The sequence below is a fragment of the Blastomyces dermatitidis genome (genome assembly GCF_000003525.1).
Source record: "Blastomyces dermatitidis ER-3 genomic scaffold supercont1.3, whole genome shotgun sequence".
NCBI classification, from domain to species: Eukaryota; Fungi; Ascomycota; class Eurotiomycetes; order Onygenales; family Ajellomycetaceae; genus Blastomyces; species Blastomyces dermatitidis.
The window spans coordinates 6,422,862-6,439,307 of NW_025544776.1; the positions used below are offsets into that span (position 1 = coordinate 6,422,862).

General features: G+C 45.9%; 5 protein-coding genes across 7 annotated transcripts; 3 read left to right on the top strand and 2 right to left on the bottom strand.

The window, feature by feature from the left end:
• The first annotated feature begins 39 nt into the window (after positions 1-39).
• BDCG_03593 (nuclear import and export protein Msn5) lies at positions 40-6,078 on the top strand. Its single transcript, XM_045419229.1, has 11 exons — positions 40-1,208; positions 1,275-1,460; positions 1,517-1,982; positions 2,031-2,155; positions 2,206-2,277; positions 2,332-2,556; positions 2,606-2,709; positions 2,758-3,016; positions 3,074-3,216; positions 3,270-3,868; positions 3,941-6,078. The coding sequence occupies exons 1-11, from the start codon at positions 303-305 to the stop codon at positions 4,618-4,620; spliced, it is 3,765 nt and encodes a 1,254-aa protein (XP_045275600.1). The 5' UTR covers positions 40-302; the 3' UTR covers positions 4,621-6,078.
• Positions 4,620-6,301, bottom strand: BDCG_03594 (transcription factor). The gene is made up of 3 exons (XM_045419230.1): positions 5,851-6,301; positions 5,571-5,782; positions 4,620-5,456 (listed from the first exon to the last, which is right to left on the bottom strand). Exons 2-3 carry the CDS (start codon positions 5,730-5,732, stop codon positions 5,151-5,153), a joined length of 468 nt encoding a protein of 155 aa, XP_045275601.1. The 5' UTR covers positions 5,733-5,782; positions 5,851-6,301; the 3' UTR covers positions 4,620-5,150.
• A 1,189-nt stretch (positions 6,302-7,490) lies between these two features.
• On the bottom strand, positions 7,491-7,943 carry BDCG_16759 (uncharacterized protein; the record flags this gene model as incomplete). Its single annotated transcript, XM_045425952.1, has 1 exon — positions 7,491-7,943. A coding segment is annotated over exon 1 (375 nt), but the record flags the coding sequence as incomplete, so codon positions are not given.
• Positions 7,944-8,261: 318 nt separating this feature from the next.
• Positions 8,262-10,902, top strand: BDCG_03595 (uncharacterized protein). The gene is made up of 4 exons (XM_045419231.1): positions 8,262-8,892; positions 9,001-9,337; positions 9,408-9,626; positions 9,707-10,902. Exons 1-4 carry the CDS (start codon positions 8,830-8,832, stop codon positions 9,760-9,762), a joined length of 675 nt encoding a protein of 224 aa, XP_045275602.1. The 5' UTR covers positions 8,262-8,829; the 3' UTR covers positions 9,763-10,902.
• Positions 10,903-11,371: 469 nt separating this feature from the next.
• On the top strand, positions 11,372-15,505 carry BDCG_03596. Of its 3 annotated transcripts, XM_045419232.1 has the most exons (6): positions 11,372-12,066; positions 12,130-12,858; positions 12,942-12,959; positions 13,103-13,438; positions 13,594-13,943; positions 14,089-15,505. In XM_045419232.1, exons 2-6 carry the CDS (start codon positions 12,804-12,806, stop codon positions 14,311-14,313), a joined length of 984 nt encoding a protein of 327 aa, XP_045280517.1. In that variant the 5' UTR covers positions 11,372-12,066; positions 12,130-12,803; the 3' UTR covers positions 14,314-15,505. The 3 variants fall into 3 exon arrangements, with proteins under 3 accessions (XP_045280517.1, XP_045280518.1, XP_045280519.1); XM_045419233.1 differs by having other exon boundaries at positions 11,372-12,858; positions 14,089-15,366; XM_045419234.1 differs by having other exon boundaries at positions 11,477-12,066; positions 12,130-12,959; positions 14,089-15,366.
• Positions 15,506-16,446: the final 941 nt, after the last annotated feature.

The following is a 16,446-nucleotide window of genomic DNA, read 5'->3' on the forward strand; positions in this document are numbered from 1 at the left end:
CAGCAAGTCCTCCCCAATTTCAGCCACCATCCAAACATCTCTCACCCAAGCAGACCTGGTCGCCAGCTGATATCGTTTCAACGGTCTGCAAGGTGTCCTAGAGCGCGCTAAATTAGTCTTCAAACTGTTTAAAATTTAAACAAATACAAAATCTCGCATGGTAGTTAAGATATTCACCTTTTGATCTCGAATTTCATCACGCCCACGGAGTTTAAACCATGCATCGACGCCACTATTAGAACCATGAAACTTTGATATCAGTATTCTTCGCTCAGACAGTCCCTTGCTTAGTTCTGGGTTATATGAGTGGGAACAGCATGGCAGGACCTGTCCCTCCCTCCATGAATATTCAAGCTGTTGGCGGCAGCAACACGTTGAATTCCGTGGTGCCAAACATGGATAGCATCATACAAGCTCTAGATATTATTCACAACCCAACTTCAACCAACGCCATCCGTCAACAAGCTTCCGAATTTCTCGAATCTCAGAAACATTCAAAATCAGCGGTCGACATCGGCTTCGCTTTGGCGATGGAGAAAAGCAACTCTCCCGTCCTTCGCCATTTCGGCCTGTCTTTACTTCAGCCTTTTCTAAGGCATAGCTACTCACGCTTGTCCAAGGAAGAACAGGAGAATGCCAAAAGCAAAATTATCCTTTTGGCCATATCAATAAGCCCTCAGGATGAGTCGTTTATCGGCAACAAAGTGGCGCTACTCTGGGTAGAAGGAGCGAAACGCAGCTGGGGGGCTGGTAAATGGACAGATATGGATGCCGACTTGATTCAAATATGGAATATGTCTTGGGCACATAAAAAATTAGTCCTTTCGATTCTAGAAACGTTATCCGACGATATTTTTAATCACGAAGATAAAACTTCCTCATTCTACGAAAGCCCTCTCCATCGCGCTCTAGTCGAAATAGTTCCTCCTTACTCGGTCTTCGAAGATTTGCATCCCGGGCGGGATCACTCCGCTGAACTACGCCATAGGAGCAGTGGAAGCCCCGGATGGCTATTCATGACATGCGGCTTTTTAGGCGAATGCCTAAATAACATTCACGACTCGCGCGAAGCCAAAATATGCGCTGTACAAGCATTGGCGACCTTGCGATCACTGATGCTATGGTCGAATCCCTTAGCAATATCCACTTCTATGTGTGTTCAAATTATTCTCAAAGCTTTAACGTGCCAGGACGATGATATTCTTATGGTATGTGTTCTCTCCAGCTCGGTGTCCATAATTTTCCCAAGCTGTGTCGACTGATTATACCCTTAGGCTGCAATCGATGCTCTCCACGCACTATATAGCAGGAATTGTGATATAACGAAGTTCCAAGACCTTGTCAATTTGGTATATCAAACTCAGAATCTTCATCTGCTGCAGAATCTCTATAACTGGTCGATTGTCGATGCACATGATATTTCGGACTCAAAATACACCATATCGAAGAAATTATCTGAGGTAATTATCCTCAATTTCTTTGTTGGGGCTTCAAAAGCTGACTTAGATATTTCCAGCTGATGTCGTATATTGCCGGATTCCTTGAGGAGAAGAACTTCGATTTCCATAAGGATATTGACTTGACAACATTCTTTCCGTTCCTCATGAATATTCTTCAGCATCCCAGTCTGACTGTCTCGATACCCATCCTTCATTCATGGTCTAGACTACTTGCGTCGAGCAAAATCACGAGTTTAGACGTAATTCATGGACTTATTGCACCAATACTTGAAACATGCACTCAACGTCTTGTACGCTACGAAACTTTGCCTGAAGATACCGATAACCCCACGATTATATTTCTAAACGAGGACATCGACACCATACCGGAGAGACATGCATTCGTTGGGAATTACCGGCGATACTGTGCTCAAACAATTGAGCTGATAGTGTATCGACGTCCACATGACGCGATCCCACATATACTTGCCCGAGCAGATTACGTCTTGAGCAACCTACATAATGCAACTGGTCCTTTCAATCGTAAGTTCCCCCACCTATTATGCGTCGGGACATAGTTGACAAGCACAGCTGCAATATTCAAAAAATACTCCCTCTCATCGTTGCAAGCGGATACTCAGTTCACTGTCGTTGAGGCTACTCTAAGAGGCTTCAGCAAATGGGTGGATGCACAAGGGGACTCCCCACAACAGGATGTACGTGTTTCTCTATACATACAGTTTCTTGATACTTACATTTACACCAGGAACAACAACGACTTGGGCTGGAAAGTTCTCTAGAATCATGGGCGCTCAATTTAATCCAAAAGAATTTTGAAGTAAGGACTTGGAACCCACTCTGGTTTTATATAAATTGACTAAATTTGAAATAGGATCCAGTTGTTAAAGAACGAGTCATAAGACTTTCCGTTGACTTTTGTTACAAGGCCTTGAAGAACAAGCAAAGTTTTGCGCTTAAGGTTCTTGAACACATTCTCATGACCAACCTGCCCGATCGTCCAGAATATCCCGCCTACTCTGAAGCTGTGAAGGAACTCCACAACACGGCTACGTACGAAGTACGGCGGCTGACAATACGCTATGCCGATTATTTTTCCGTAAGTTCATGACATGACCGGAAAGCCTGGATTCCACTGACTAGTTCAGACGTTTTATGATGCCCTAGAACCAAAGATTCGGGAGATTATTTCAACGTCTACCACGGGAGATAGGCCCCAAATGGAACTTTCTTCAATCCTTCTCATCATAATGTAAGTTCGTCCCAATAATTCAGATTCCAGGTTTCTAAAAGTAGTTAGGCAACGGGCTCCGCAGGTGGATCCTGATATACGGCAGTCTCGACTACAATTGTTTGTTGAGCCCATTAGACAATCCTGGAGTAGCGAAGAATTCAAGCAAATTTCAACGTCCTTCGAGGGATTTTGTCAAATTCTTGGCTTGGACCAAATTTGGCCATATCTACAACGCCTACAAGCCCAAAAAGTTGAGGACTGGTCGACAATACCTCTCGATGAGGAGGGAAAAAACATACAAGCCCACATGACAACGAAATTCCAGGTACAATGCCGTGAATTTTACCATCGTCAAAACGTTTCAGCTAACTGATATCTCTAGCAACTTCCGCTACGCATGACGAAGACGATGCTGTCGGTATCCACAGAAAAGTTACAAACAACCGACCCGGCATACTCCATCGCATGCGATTTATGGCGCGACTCTATTCCCCTTATTCTCCCGACATTGCTCCAACTTCTGAGGTATGCATAACAGAGTCCACCCCCTATATGAACCTAAGCTGACCAGCCTTTAGCCATGCACATGCGTTTCACAACCCGGAAAATTGTCCTGGTCTGCCACCAGATATGCGCCCACTTGTGGGGCGGATCCTCACGGACCGGTTTTGGCAGGCAGGTATCTCTAGCGGCAGTAGAGAAGATTTCTATGCCCGCATAACTACCTCTAAAGCCACTCTGGAGGGATTTTCCTCCTCTGTTCGAGGGAAAGTCCGCGCTGTACGGGAAGCCTGTTATTCCATTCTTTACAGCATGAGCAGACTCCATGAACACTTCTACTCCTTTGCAGAGCTCCCAGTTCCCCTATCCCAGGCATTATTTAAGGATGCGACATCACTTTCCTCCCATCAGTTGTCTGTATTACTCAATATTTCCCGCTGTCTGGTTGACGACTGCCCTGCAAGATATCGACCCCATTTCTTGCCTCCGATGTTATCTGCTCTATTCATTCAATTTGACAAAAAGATCACCGCGGAATGGGACATAATAGAGCATCGAAAGGCTGGGATGGTGGAGTCTGATCTAACGGTGGAAATGAAAGATGAAAGCATCCTCCGCCAATTAACTTACTCAGTTGTCATCATGGTCGCCAGTCTTCTTGACCCGCAACGGGGAGGTCAGTGCTGCTCTTCCCAATCTCCCTCACTTTCCTTCGATTGTCATAATCTAACACTGCTTCCGAAAATAGATCCCGAAAAGGCTTCCGGGCCGAGTAAACAGAATGGCACTGCTAACCAACCAAGCCCGGGCGACTCCATTCGCCAGTTCGTTCTTTCATCCCCCCAAATTCTCGAACCAGTAATTCTCTTCTGCACACACGCGATTCGCATGAAAGATACCCGTTGTTGCTCCATCGTAACCCGTGTCATCCGATCTATTCTGGACGCATTCATCCTCGAAGTCGATAACCCCACTGCGAAAAGTATCCGCGAGTTCATCAGCACAGATATCCTAAAAGCATGTATCACGTCCGTCCACGAGCCCTATTTCGTCGACATGCAAAAGGAGCTGGCGCAACTTATCGCTTCCATTTGGATAGCGTATGGCCCCACCAGCGATACACCTACTAAGATCATAGAAAGCCTGCCAGATATGCCGAAGAGCAAAGTTGCGGCTACATATGCCGCGCTCAGAGAGTCTAGGTCCGGCCGCCAACAAAGAGCTCTAGTTCTTGACTTATTAGAGGGTTTACGGGGCGTGAGCATTAGCGAGCAGGGGCGCATTGCTGGTCCCCCACCAGCGCGGAGGAAACCCAAATCCGCGCTCCAGGAACGCTATACGACGGAAATGGATGTGCAGGAAGGAGGGAAAGTTGATATCAACAGTGGACCAGATCTTACAGGAGTGGCGGATATGTTTTCCTTATGATTTTGGCAGAATGTGGCACCTGTTTCAAAAACGCTCTCTCTACAGAAGGGAGATATCGCTGGTGCTTACTGAAACTGATTCATACCGCTTTGATTTTACCGTTTTATACCTCTATATCCTCAAGCGTCTATTCCTTTTTTTTCCCCATCTGATTTGAGAAGTATATAGAAAGATCGAAGAACGCTCTCTAACATGGATTATTAACTTTGTATAGAGAAGATAAAGGGGGAATATGGTCATAAACCATCGTTGAATTTTTTTTGTCATATTTCCCATTCTTTCTAACATCTCCGAAATCCAGCCCACGCCCCGTGTATATCATCATAAGTGCAAGCTAAAAGAGAGCGGCAAAGACGGAAAAAAAAAAAAAAAAAAAAATGGAACCCCAATTCAAAAAATCCCAAATAAAACATTTCCTTCACAGCACGTATAACATTTTTCCCTTTCCCGTCCCTACCAAAAAAAGAGCCCAAAAGGAGAAACTTCATTTGAAAAAAATGGAACCCAGAGCCTCACCCTCCAGTAATCCCTCATTTCCTCTTCGGAAACTTTTCCTTCCCAATATCACGCCCAGTGAGCTTGATATTAAGCACGTTCTCGATCCGCGGTAGGATCTTTTTATCCGCGCCCTTCTTGTTCTGTTCCAGGTCAGCTATGATGGCCGGTGTTGTGTTGCATTTGGCAGCGAGCTCCCTCTGTGTCATTTTGAAGCCCTCTTCGTTGCGGCGGCGCATGATGGCCTTCCCGACCTCTTCGCCGACGGATTGCAGGGGGATAATGTCATCGCTTCGGTCGACTTTGGTGAGATGTTGTCCTTCTACGCGGGGTTTGGATGCCTGTTTTGCGGACGGGGAGGGTTAGTTTTCGATGTTTTATCATCACCAAACAGGAAGGCATGAAAAGTCATAAAAAAAAAACGGCTAGAGGACGAAGAAGAAAAAATCACGTACGGCATTCCCAGTAGCATATTTCTTCTCTGTCCCGATGATGGCACCGGATCGGGCTGCCGCGTTCAACGCAGACCGCCCTCTGACAACTGTCTCCCGGACACCGCCGCCTCCACCGCGGGCTCTGCTTCCAATACGGGTGACGGAGTCCCAATCTTCAGACATATTATATTGTAGATGGAGGTTTGTAATGTGAGAAGAGAAGTTGCGCTTGTCTGAGGATAAGCAATCGGTTAGTTGCCTGTCGGCGGTGAATGACAAGCTGGCGGGAGTGTATACGAACAGCAGCTAGTTATCGATTTAAAAGAAAAAAAAAAAAAAAAGGATTCCGTAAACAGAAATAGCAACGAGTGGAAGCTACTAAAGGGATGGAGTTTCGCTATGGCAGAAACAGGAGAGAGGGTATACAAGGCGAAAAGGATGGAGTTGGACAGACAAACAAAGACGCAGGTTGAAGGTTGATATTGATATTGATCTTTGGAATGGGGATGGCAAAAGAAGCCTCGAGAAGCTGAGTAAGAGTTTCTGCGCTAGCCTCAATCGGGAAAGGCGTAAGATGCTTTACATTACCAAACACGGGGGGACAGACTTTGACGGTGAGGTGGCGACGTTTTGCCCTACAGTATCGTATCGTCTTGAGGCGGTTAACATCTCCTGGTAACTAGCTGGTTTCATACGGAGTACAGTCTGTACAGAGCCCGCAAAGGACCCTGGAGAACATGTTACGGGAGTAACTACGTAACTACGTAACTACAGTTGGGAATTACTGGCCCCCAGCCCAGGGCAATGACTCAGAGTTAACTAGTCATCCAGCTGTGGCTGTGCTACTGCCGCCTAACTCAGATATATCATTGATGCTTCGAGGAAAATCCAGTACACATAAATCTAGTACACATGTTCCCAAATACCTTGCTACTCGCTCATGTTCTATCGATATGGCAATACACTCTCTTTTTTCACATCTAGAGCAGGCCTGGAAATGAACGTCTAACTACATCATAGCTTTATAAGCATCTTCTCCAGCTAATGTAGAGAAGCAAACCCCGATTCTGGAGGAGCTCAGGGTTCAAGTTGGCAGGATTTTTATATCTCTCAAGCATATCATATAAATTGAAGAATCGCTCTTTGCCTTGATTGATAGACATCGTATATCTGATCCGTAGACAACAAACACCCCGGGGGTTCTTGGCGGCTCGGAACCGGAAAAAGTGTTGGATCGGGTGTCCGGGATAAGCTTACCTTTTCTTCTATCAACAATGCAGGCTCTAAATCCGTAGTTACAGTTGCGAGATATGACAATGGTCAAATCTGCTTGATAGTTTTTCTGCTCTCTGACTACTGGATGGATTCCTCTTTGCTCCTTGTTCTTTTGGCGCTCTATTTTGGTGTCGACGAGGAGGAAACACACTTAACTACAGATAACAATATGATATACACATATCCTTGCCAACAACTCTTGACGTCCTCAGCCATATTCAGGGTAGGTGCTAATTTTAAGAAGTGACGGCGAATCTCAACCCAACCCGTACGGAACAATTAAATGCCGTCTATATCAAAAACCTTTAAAATGTGTTTCTCCTTGAGGCCCGAGGTACCCTCCCATCCTTAAGGGATAGATAGGGCTGAATCAGGAACTTTCGGGGGTTCGACCGTCGATCTGTTTTCTGGAATCTCAAAAGGGCTTTATGTAGCTTAAAAAATTAAAATTGGAATCCGGAGCTAGGCTGTCAGGAATGCCGGTTGTGAATGGTTCTTATGCCATGTGTACAAATCCGCAGCGCAGGAGTATCAAGAATCTTTCCTTCGGGGCAGCCCTACGCCACATATACCCCGCAGGCCGAACATAAGAATGGATCTTGCAATACACCCCTCGATAGCTTCCAACCAATAAGTTTTCAAAATTCTGTTGTCATATCAGCCCTGGTGCTGTTGGCATTTATGTATCGGATTTTTTTCAACAATAGAGGGCCCTGGGAGAGAATTGTTCCATTCACCCGTGTACTTTCGATAGACTGAAAGGCACGGCGAGATTATGACTATGGTCAGATATGACCGAACTACGGAGCATTTAGTGTCCCTACGAAGAAGGTGAAGTGCTTTGTTTGTCGCACACAAGAACCCCCCTGGGTATACGGAGTACAACCCCAAGTCAAATGTCACTGGCAGAGCTGCACCGGTCCTGCATGGAGATCGACGAAGCTGTCTGTGGCGGAGCGAGCCACCAGGGATAGGCATTTGCATTTGGCCTGGAATCTGGACCATTCCTCCTCTTCTCTGGGATTGTTTTGAGATGCGCATTTGGGATTTGTATCGCAAAATCAGATTCAATCTGGTATGGTTCAAATTATGAATGAAAAACTATGACAGCTGGTGAACAATCTGGAGCTGATAGGCTGTATATATATATTTTCCCACGAGTTGCTTGGTCAACTGTCCATAGTTTGTGCGAACGAAGACCGGGGCCAAGAATGATAGACTCAGGCATTCGACTCAGGTAACGTACTCAAGAAGGACGTAAATCTTCCTGTGTACTCCGTATAGTCAATATAATAATGATGTCTTACTCCTAATTATTATAAGAACTATCCTCTTTGTTTGCTGTCGAATTGCCCAGGCGAGGCGTAATGACGACGGTATAATACATGGAAGCAGGGATGATTTTGCTGGAGAGTGGGATATTTTTAGCAGCAGCGGCGGTGTATTGCGAATACCATAGTTACATCCAAAGTCTGCGGCGCTATCTGTGCACAAAACCTCAACAGTCAGTCATAAGAATACATTGAAGCCTACTTTATCCATCTGTAGCGCGTTGCTAGTGTTGTCATTATTATTTATTATTTATCATTATTATTAGCTTCTTAGCAGGAATTCTCATCCCGGGTCTCTCCTTGTGTTCGTCGATGGCTTAAGTAGTAGAGTAGTGCAGCCCCATCGCCCCCCAAGAAGTCCCCAAGAGTGCCACACCCCCTTCCACCCGTAACCTTTACCCTATCCAAACCTCAACTCCGCCATCCGCCATCCTCCATCCGCCATCCTCCATCCGCCATCCTCCATCCTCCATCCTCCATCCTCCATCCTCTCCCCCCATTCATCGGCTTCCACTCCCGCCATCCTCTTCCATCCGCCCCGCTCGTCCTCTGCATCGAGAGCGTCTGTCCTCGACCTGTTTCCGTTGATTCCGGGCTGGTTTTCCCCCGAATACAAAGTACATCACATTCGTTATACGTTGTAAAATTATCCTTTCATTGGTGTTATCGACAGCATGGCTCCAAGAACCCAGCCTGTTGTCGCCCAGGGCACTCGGTCATTGAGAACCATCAGTTCCGTTCGTTCCCCAGTTTTCCTTTCTTCTGTATCATCCCTTTTAAACCGCAGGCCTAAAATCTAATCGTTCTCTTTGTTTTTTTTTTTTTGTTTTTTTTACCATCAACAGGAGCTGGAATTCCTCGTAGACATAGATGTCATTTCCCAGGCCCAGCGATCCGCCATTCTTGCACAACTCCCCAGCGAGGCACAACTCCAAACTTCAGTACAGCAGTCGACCGCAGATTCACCACCGCCAACGAGTCAATTGTCCAGCATGCGTTTGAACGAGAAGAGTCCCGAACCACAACCCTACAACGACCCGCTTCCCCCGCCCGCATACGCCTCTGGGCCTCCGATTCTATCCATCGCGTCTGCCCTTTACGCCTACACGCCTACCGATGCTGGGGATTTGGCTTTGCAGCCTCAAGATAAAATTCAGGTTCTGGAGCACATGAATAATGATTGTACGTTGTCCCAAGACTTTACTATACTAACCCATGAAGGAAACGCCAGGTTACTGATTGCCCCTTACAGGGTGGCGAGGCCGGAATGAACGCACACGCCTAGAAGGAATCTTTCCCCGAACCTATGTCAGTGTGATTGAGGAGAAATCGACAATTCATTCACCACAGCCAGTCAGCAGCTATGGCAATCTTCCTCTTGAGGTGTCCCATTCAGGCTCCTCTGGATCCCATAGACCAAGCAAGTTCGAAGAGAATGGGAAGAAATTCGGAAAGAAAATGGGTAACGCCGGTATGTCTGATTAAAAAGTCTTCCAATGTGACATATAATATGAGCGTGTTACAATTGTGCTAACGTAAATTTTTATTTAGCAATCTTCGGTGCTGGTGCGACCGTCGGCTCCAAAATCGTCAACGGCATTTTTTAAACCCACACCATCTTCGTCACTTGATATCTTTTTCCTTTGGCTTTGGGCTCTGTTAGGTCGGATGAACACTTGGGATTTAAAACATGGAACCTCGGCGTTGGTGGCTCTTTTTTTTTTTCACGTTTGAATCGAGATTATATTCCTCACAGCAAAAATGAAGGGACAACAGCGCTATAACAAACATGGAGCCTTATCTTGCCTCATCTCCTCTTGCCTGCGACTAGCAACATTGGTCTCCTGCATTCTACCAATTCTCACTGGGATATTACTATTGGTGGTTGCTGGATCGACAGCGTAGTTCGCACCTCGCACTCCCGTCTATCGACCCCACTATATATATATATATATCGGCTCCATGCGGGGATGACCACGCTTTCCAATATAAACATAGTGTCCTCGTTAGATCCGTTCCCGACAATGATCGATCTCACGGTTTGCCGTCTATACAGCAGCATGCATGTGCCAATCTTTGCGCGCGGCGACTTCCGAACGAAGCGAAGACTCACTCAACTCCGCTGCGCCACTAGTGACAGACTTCAACTTTGGATAAAATCTCATTTTTCCGACTGGAGTTCTTTTCTTGACTAACCCGGCTCCCTTTTTTTTAACCTACTGCCACTTACTTTCCTTTCTAGCTTTCTATCCTTAGGTCTCTTGTTTTTCTTTTTTCTTTTTCCTTTTTCCTTTTTTTTTTCCCCTCCTTTGTCAACTAATAATGACGCCGCCATCCTGCGTCGATTCTTTCCCCTAGATTTCCCCCCCCCCACCCCCCCCGTTATCTATATTACTTGCGTGTTTTTCCCTTTCATTCTCTGTTTTTCCTCTCTGTTGTCTGGCTCACCTTCTGACTGATGATGCAACAACCACATCGAAAATATTGGCATGTTTTCTTTGCCTAGTTTAAGTCGTGGTTGGTTTGTTAAGAGGATGAGATCAGATTTTTGGGAAAAAAAAAACAAAACAAAACAAAAAAAAAAACAAAACAAAACCCAACACAGAACACTACGTAGTTGACTTCCCCTTTGTCTTGGTCTGGTATGCCCCTGGATATTTTGTCTTGATTTGATATATGCCGAGGTAGCGCGCATACTCTGGCTTTCCTCTTTTTTCTTTTTCTGTTTTCTGTTTTTTTTTTTTTTTTTTTTTTTTTTTTTTTTTTTGTTAATAATGATTCACCTGCCTGGAGTAAACGGATGCTGATAATAATCTATTTTGCGATTGTATCTATCAATTCTTGGACATCTTCCTCGGTTCGGTAGTTGTATTTCTTTTGCATCATTCATATTTTGAAAGGGGATTTATTTTTGTCCCCGTCGTGCGACGCTGTAGAAACGCTCTGGTATACAAACCCACTATAACTTCGTTGCTTTTTCCATTCACTACAGTTCCGCGTTAGACTAGTCTCAAAGTAGTTTGATGCAATAGTAATTAGTTGCAGTTATAGTGTCACATGACACTGAAATGCACTCATTGGTCTCTATTCTTCTCACACATTTTCTATCATATCTTCATTAAGCTGTGATTACAACAATAAACAGTGTAGATATCAAACTACTTTGAGACTACTATGATTTGACTGGGAAGTCATAAAAGTTTCAAACTTATGACACGGGACTGTATATGTGTCTCATCGGACAGAAACAGCCCAGACAATAATGCTGAGAAAAGGAAATTTTTTGCAGGCCTGGAACTGCACAGCCACCTTTTCAAAAAGCCACATTTTGCAGGGCCAAGGCGAAAGCAGGATCATTCTTCTTATTTAATATTTATTCGAACTTGGCCAGCTGCCATCACCAACCAAAAAAATCTCAAAACACTTGCCCTTGGAAGAGAGGAGATATCCTTGCTGCTGCACGGAAAATGCCATGATGAACGGGCAAATATGGAATCCATACATAGCTTGGGGACCTAGTATATCGTTCGTTGGTCTACTCCGGCATGCGGTACAAATCCAGTCGTTTTGCCATTGTCGCCATCGAATACTTTGAAGGAGTTTTTGTTCGATGATGACCTATTCAAAGCCTGGCCCGTTGTCTGTGCAAAAAGAGGATTTCCACAAAAAGCAGCAAATCTCGTATTCAGCCTTCAAGGTTTTTCCCCCTCATTTGCAGCAGCAGCAGGTGAGGGGCATGATGCTTCGGAGAGCTTATTATTATTATTGTTATTATTTCGCGTCGAAAAGCAGACTTGCTAGTTAGTTACAAAAATCGAAATGGCTCGCTCACGCGCAATGACATCAATAATATTCGAAAGGGAAAAAAAAGAAAAGACAAGTGGAGAATGAATGGAAATAGTTATTGGATTGTATCCTTATCCATTGATGAACCATGACAAGCTTGGATACTTCATGCTAACTAACCCATGCAGGTCAGTCAATCTTCGGGGCCTTCTGAATAATGATAAGTGCCCGTCGTTGTCCTGTCCATCCACCTGGGCAAACTTGACCGCCAATATAAATCCCCCCGCTGTTACTATGTAACTACAGTACAGTACAGTACAGATATGTCAATCTGTCACAGCCCTCCAGCCGCCCTGCACGTTCCCAACCAAGCTCTTAGCATGGGTTCTGGCGGTTCTGTATGTCTATCATCATATGCACTTTAGCGCTCATTCGTCAGCTATTCATGTCTTCACCCAATCTACGGAGCATATCGAATGAACCTCCGGTTGATCCAACCATCTCATTGCCTAGCCGCTGGGGCCTAAGACGGTTCTAAAATGGCTTTTGGGCCAGAAAGAACTATTCGGCTGGCGATCTTGCGACTCGCTGCATATATTTAGCTCTCTTCGCTCCCCTCCCCCCCCTCTTGTCCTCAAGAATGGTTTTCATTTTTTTTTCTTTTTCTTTTATCAGCGCATAAGATTCGCCCTTGTACTCCCTCTTTCTATTGATTTATAGTTATTTTTTGCTGTGTTTTATTTAATATTTATCCATTTCGTTCTTATAAAGAATTTATTTAGTATTGTTTCCCTTGCATAAGTCGCATCCATTCTCTTTTTACCCCGCTTCATCGAGCATCCTGGGTTGATCATCGTCGAGAATGGCACACCAACCCTCCCAAGGGCAACAACTTCCACAGGGAGGATACTATCCCCGTAGGATTCCCTTTTCAACATTTTTCTTTATAAATAATTGATGTTGCTAGCGACCTAACATGAGAGACTACCGATGGACCCAGCTCCGAACCAGCTACAAGGTACGTACTTTTCTGGAGTATTATTACCTTCTTGCGAAATATAGCAGTTTAGGCTGCATGCCTCTCCTTTTTTTTTTTTTTTTTTTGGTAGAACTCTTCGCCGTACGCAATTCCGACACAACATGCACTAACATATCCAGTAGCATACCCACCTCCTCCAGGCCAGGGCGGCTATGCACCCGCGCCCCCGAACTACAACTACCCACCCCCAGGAGGCCAACCTAGCCCATTAGCGTACCCTCCCCCTCCAACCGGAGGTCAAACCTCTCCACCCCCACCGCAAGCTTCACCTCTCCCCGAAAAGTCACCGCTTGGACCTGGCGGAGCCCCACCCCAGGGTCAATTTGCGGGCGTGCAGTCTACATCCGCGGATGATGTCGGCACATTCAATGGCGGTAGCTACCGGATTAGCCACCGAGATTCGAACACCATCCTGACTCTCCAGTTGGCAATGGGATGTCCACTCAGCGCTAAGCCAGGTATGTTGGAGTAGACGTCTTCGAGACATCACTTATTATTTCGCTGGTTACTTCATTACCTTCCGCTACCTACCCTTTCCCCCCTGGATGCCCCCCCCTTGGGGGGATGGGATTCTCCCAATGTCAATTTAACTAAAGAAAAATTATTTTCGCAGGCGCCATGATTGCCATGTCTCCCACCATGACTCTCAAAGGATCCGTCAAGTTCTCGATGAAGAAGCTCATTGCCGGTGGAGAAATGTCGACTTCGACCTACACGGGCCCCGGAGAGCTTCTGCTCGCGCCGACATTGCTTGGTGACATCACCGTCCTGCGCCTCAACGGCCATGACACATGGTCTGTTGGCAAAGATGCGTTCTTAGCCGCTACCCAAGGCGTGGTCAAGGACTACAAGAACCAGGGTCTAAGCAAAGCGCTCTTCTCTGGCGAGGGATTGTTTGTGTACAAAATGTCTGGCAACGGCCTGTTGTTCATGCAGAGTTTTGGTGCGATTATCAAGAAAGATGTAAGTGCAAGCCCTTTTTCTTTTTCTCCAACAATTAAGAAAAATCAAACGCCATACATATATAAAAGAAAAGGAAAGAAAAATAAAATAAAATAAATAATAAAAATTTATACTGATGCCTCTTCCCCCTTTCCAAACCCGGCAGCTTGCGGATGGCGAAAAATACAACGTCGACAACGGCCACCTCGTCGCCTGGAACTGCAAGTATGTCATGGAGCGGATCGCTTCAGGGGGCATCATCTCAGGTATGAGCGCCGGTGAAGGGTTGGTTTGCAAATTCACGGGCCCCGGAACTGTATACTTGCAGACGAGGAATCCGTCGGCCTTTGCAATGTGGGTTACGGCGAACGCAACCGGAGCTGGAGCGTAGTGGATGCAATTGAACGAAAGAAGGGGGGGGGGAGGGTTAATGTTTTATCGATGGACTTTTGAGATGATATATAATAATGATTGCGATTCTTCCCTCTCTGTTTCTGTTCTACGTGTGTTGTTGGCATTTGTGTATTTGGTTTCGTTTGGAAAAACGCAAAACTTGATCTCGCCCTCTTTTTTTTCCCCCTTCATGCTCAGCACTGTGATTCCCCGATATTTTTCCCCTCTATTTTTGCGGTACTCGCTGCTTTGGGCATTTGTTTGACTGTAGGACCTCATTTTGGACTCCTTCCCTCCCCCCCTTGTTGTTGCTTAAAACAACCTTGGAATACAATCCATTGCCTTCTTTCAGACCCAAGTTCAGATAATTCTGATTACCCTTTTCACCTACCCGAGAGAATTTTCCAATACACCTATCAAACTTCTATGGATACCTGCGAGAATCGACATTTACGTTACGAATCACCGAACTATTTATTGTGCCGTGCCATGTCGTAGCCCCATCCATGCTCACGGATCCTTTCACCTTTCATATCCCCACCTCGCCCTCCTCTCTCTCCCTCCTTTCATCAACATTCGGCACACGAATTAGTTAGAAGGAAAGCTCACCTCATCTCATCGACGAATCAGCTGACGGTGGAAGGACAGTGTAGGTGTCAGTTTCCAGCTTAAGCCGCTGCAGCTGTTAGGAGGTCGTTTGATGGGATGAGACGACGTGGTGATGTTCATACCCTTGTTCAGACGACGATGAGGATATATGAATGGTATACTAGTAGCACGGCGTTCTACCCGAGACCGAGACCACAGAGAAGGGGAAGGACGGGTTTGTCGCTATGCGGTCTAGGTCCATGAATGAAGAAGGGCTGGCGCATTGTGAAATTCATTTCTTTTCCATTTATTGTCGAAGCTTTCTATCTAGAGTCCACCCTAGATTCGTACCTCGACAACTCCGTTGCGCGTTAAAATCTGGAAAAAAATTGCTGAAAACACTGAAACCCCTCCGTGATATCGCTACCAGTGTACTCGTTCATAATAGTAGAGGCCAAAGATCATACTGGGAATGGCCAGTCTCCGGACCTGAGTCTCAATCAACGGATTAAATAATAATTAAGAAAATGACAGCAGGGGACGGTGGGGCAAGAAGAGTACACGGAAAGGCATTGCATCATCCATCCCCCCCCCCTCCCCCCTTGCCATCGCCAGAAGTGAACGGCGTAAGTTAGGTTCCAATGGATCAATGATTCTCAGCGTCATTCTCAAGTCCAACTCCGAACCACCTACGCAATACTCACCAGCCGATCATCAATGGGTCACAAGGACCCCCGTACCATATGGTGCATGGAGATGTATATGACATACAACAAGCTACGACAGGCAAAGAATTTGGTCGCTCCTGTCGGGAATATACCTCATTTCTGCATTACCCCCAAGGTTTAAGTCCACATCACTGGATTTTCCAGCCATTCCCTCAATTTGGGATACATTTAGATATCCCAAGCTTGGACCCTTTTTGCAAAATTATTGATTCCGTCGGTATATCTCAGGAGGCAGCAGAAACTGAAGCAGCCAGCAGACGGGATAAAATTCGTTTATCTGCCTAGGTGGTTCCTCAGGAGACCCCCCCCGGCAACTTCCGTCAGGCAATTTGTCATAAGAGAGCGTTGTTGGTCCTGACATCAGGGAAAATCAAGTTGGTCTACTCTCTAGGAGGCATCACGGCAGAATGGATGGCCGCTGGAAATATCACCAAGCGCACGCCATCCACGAGTTGCGAAACTACCTCGTTTTTGGTTCCCATGCTGAAAAGATAGATGCGGCTATAAATGCGGAAGCAGTCCTGGATTGAATTTCTAGGACGCAACGTAGTGGCTCCGAACCGCGCTAGGCAGATCCAATAGCCTCCATCCCACCGCTGGGAGAGTGAAGATATGAAGCCCGTCGCAATGCCTGGAAACCGGTGTTTGGGTCCCCGAGGAATAGACCACTAATGTCCTCACCACATGTGCCAGGCGTTGCTGATGTGATTGCAGCCCAGTGAGGCGTCGAGATAATGAACGGCAGCGGTGTTACTGAGGATAAGCAGATCCACGGCTATGGCAGAGATGAATCCTGAGCCATCATGATTGCTTCT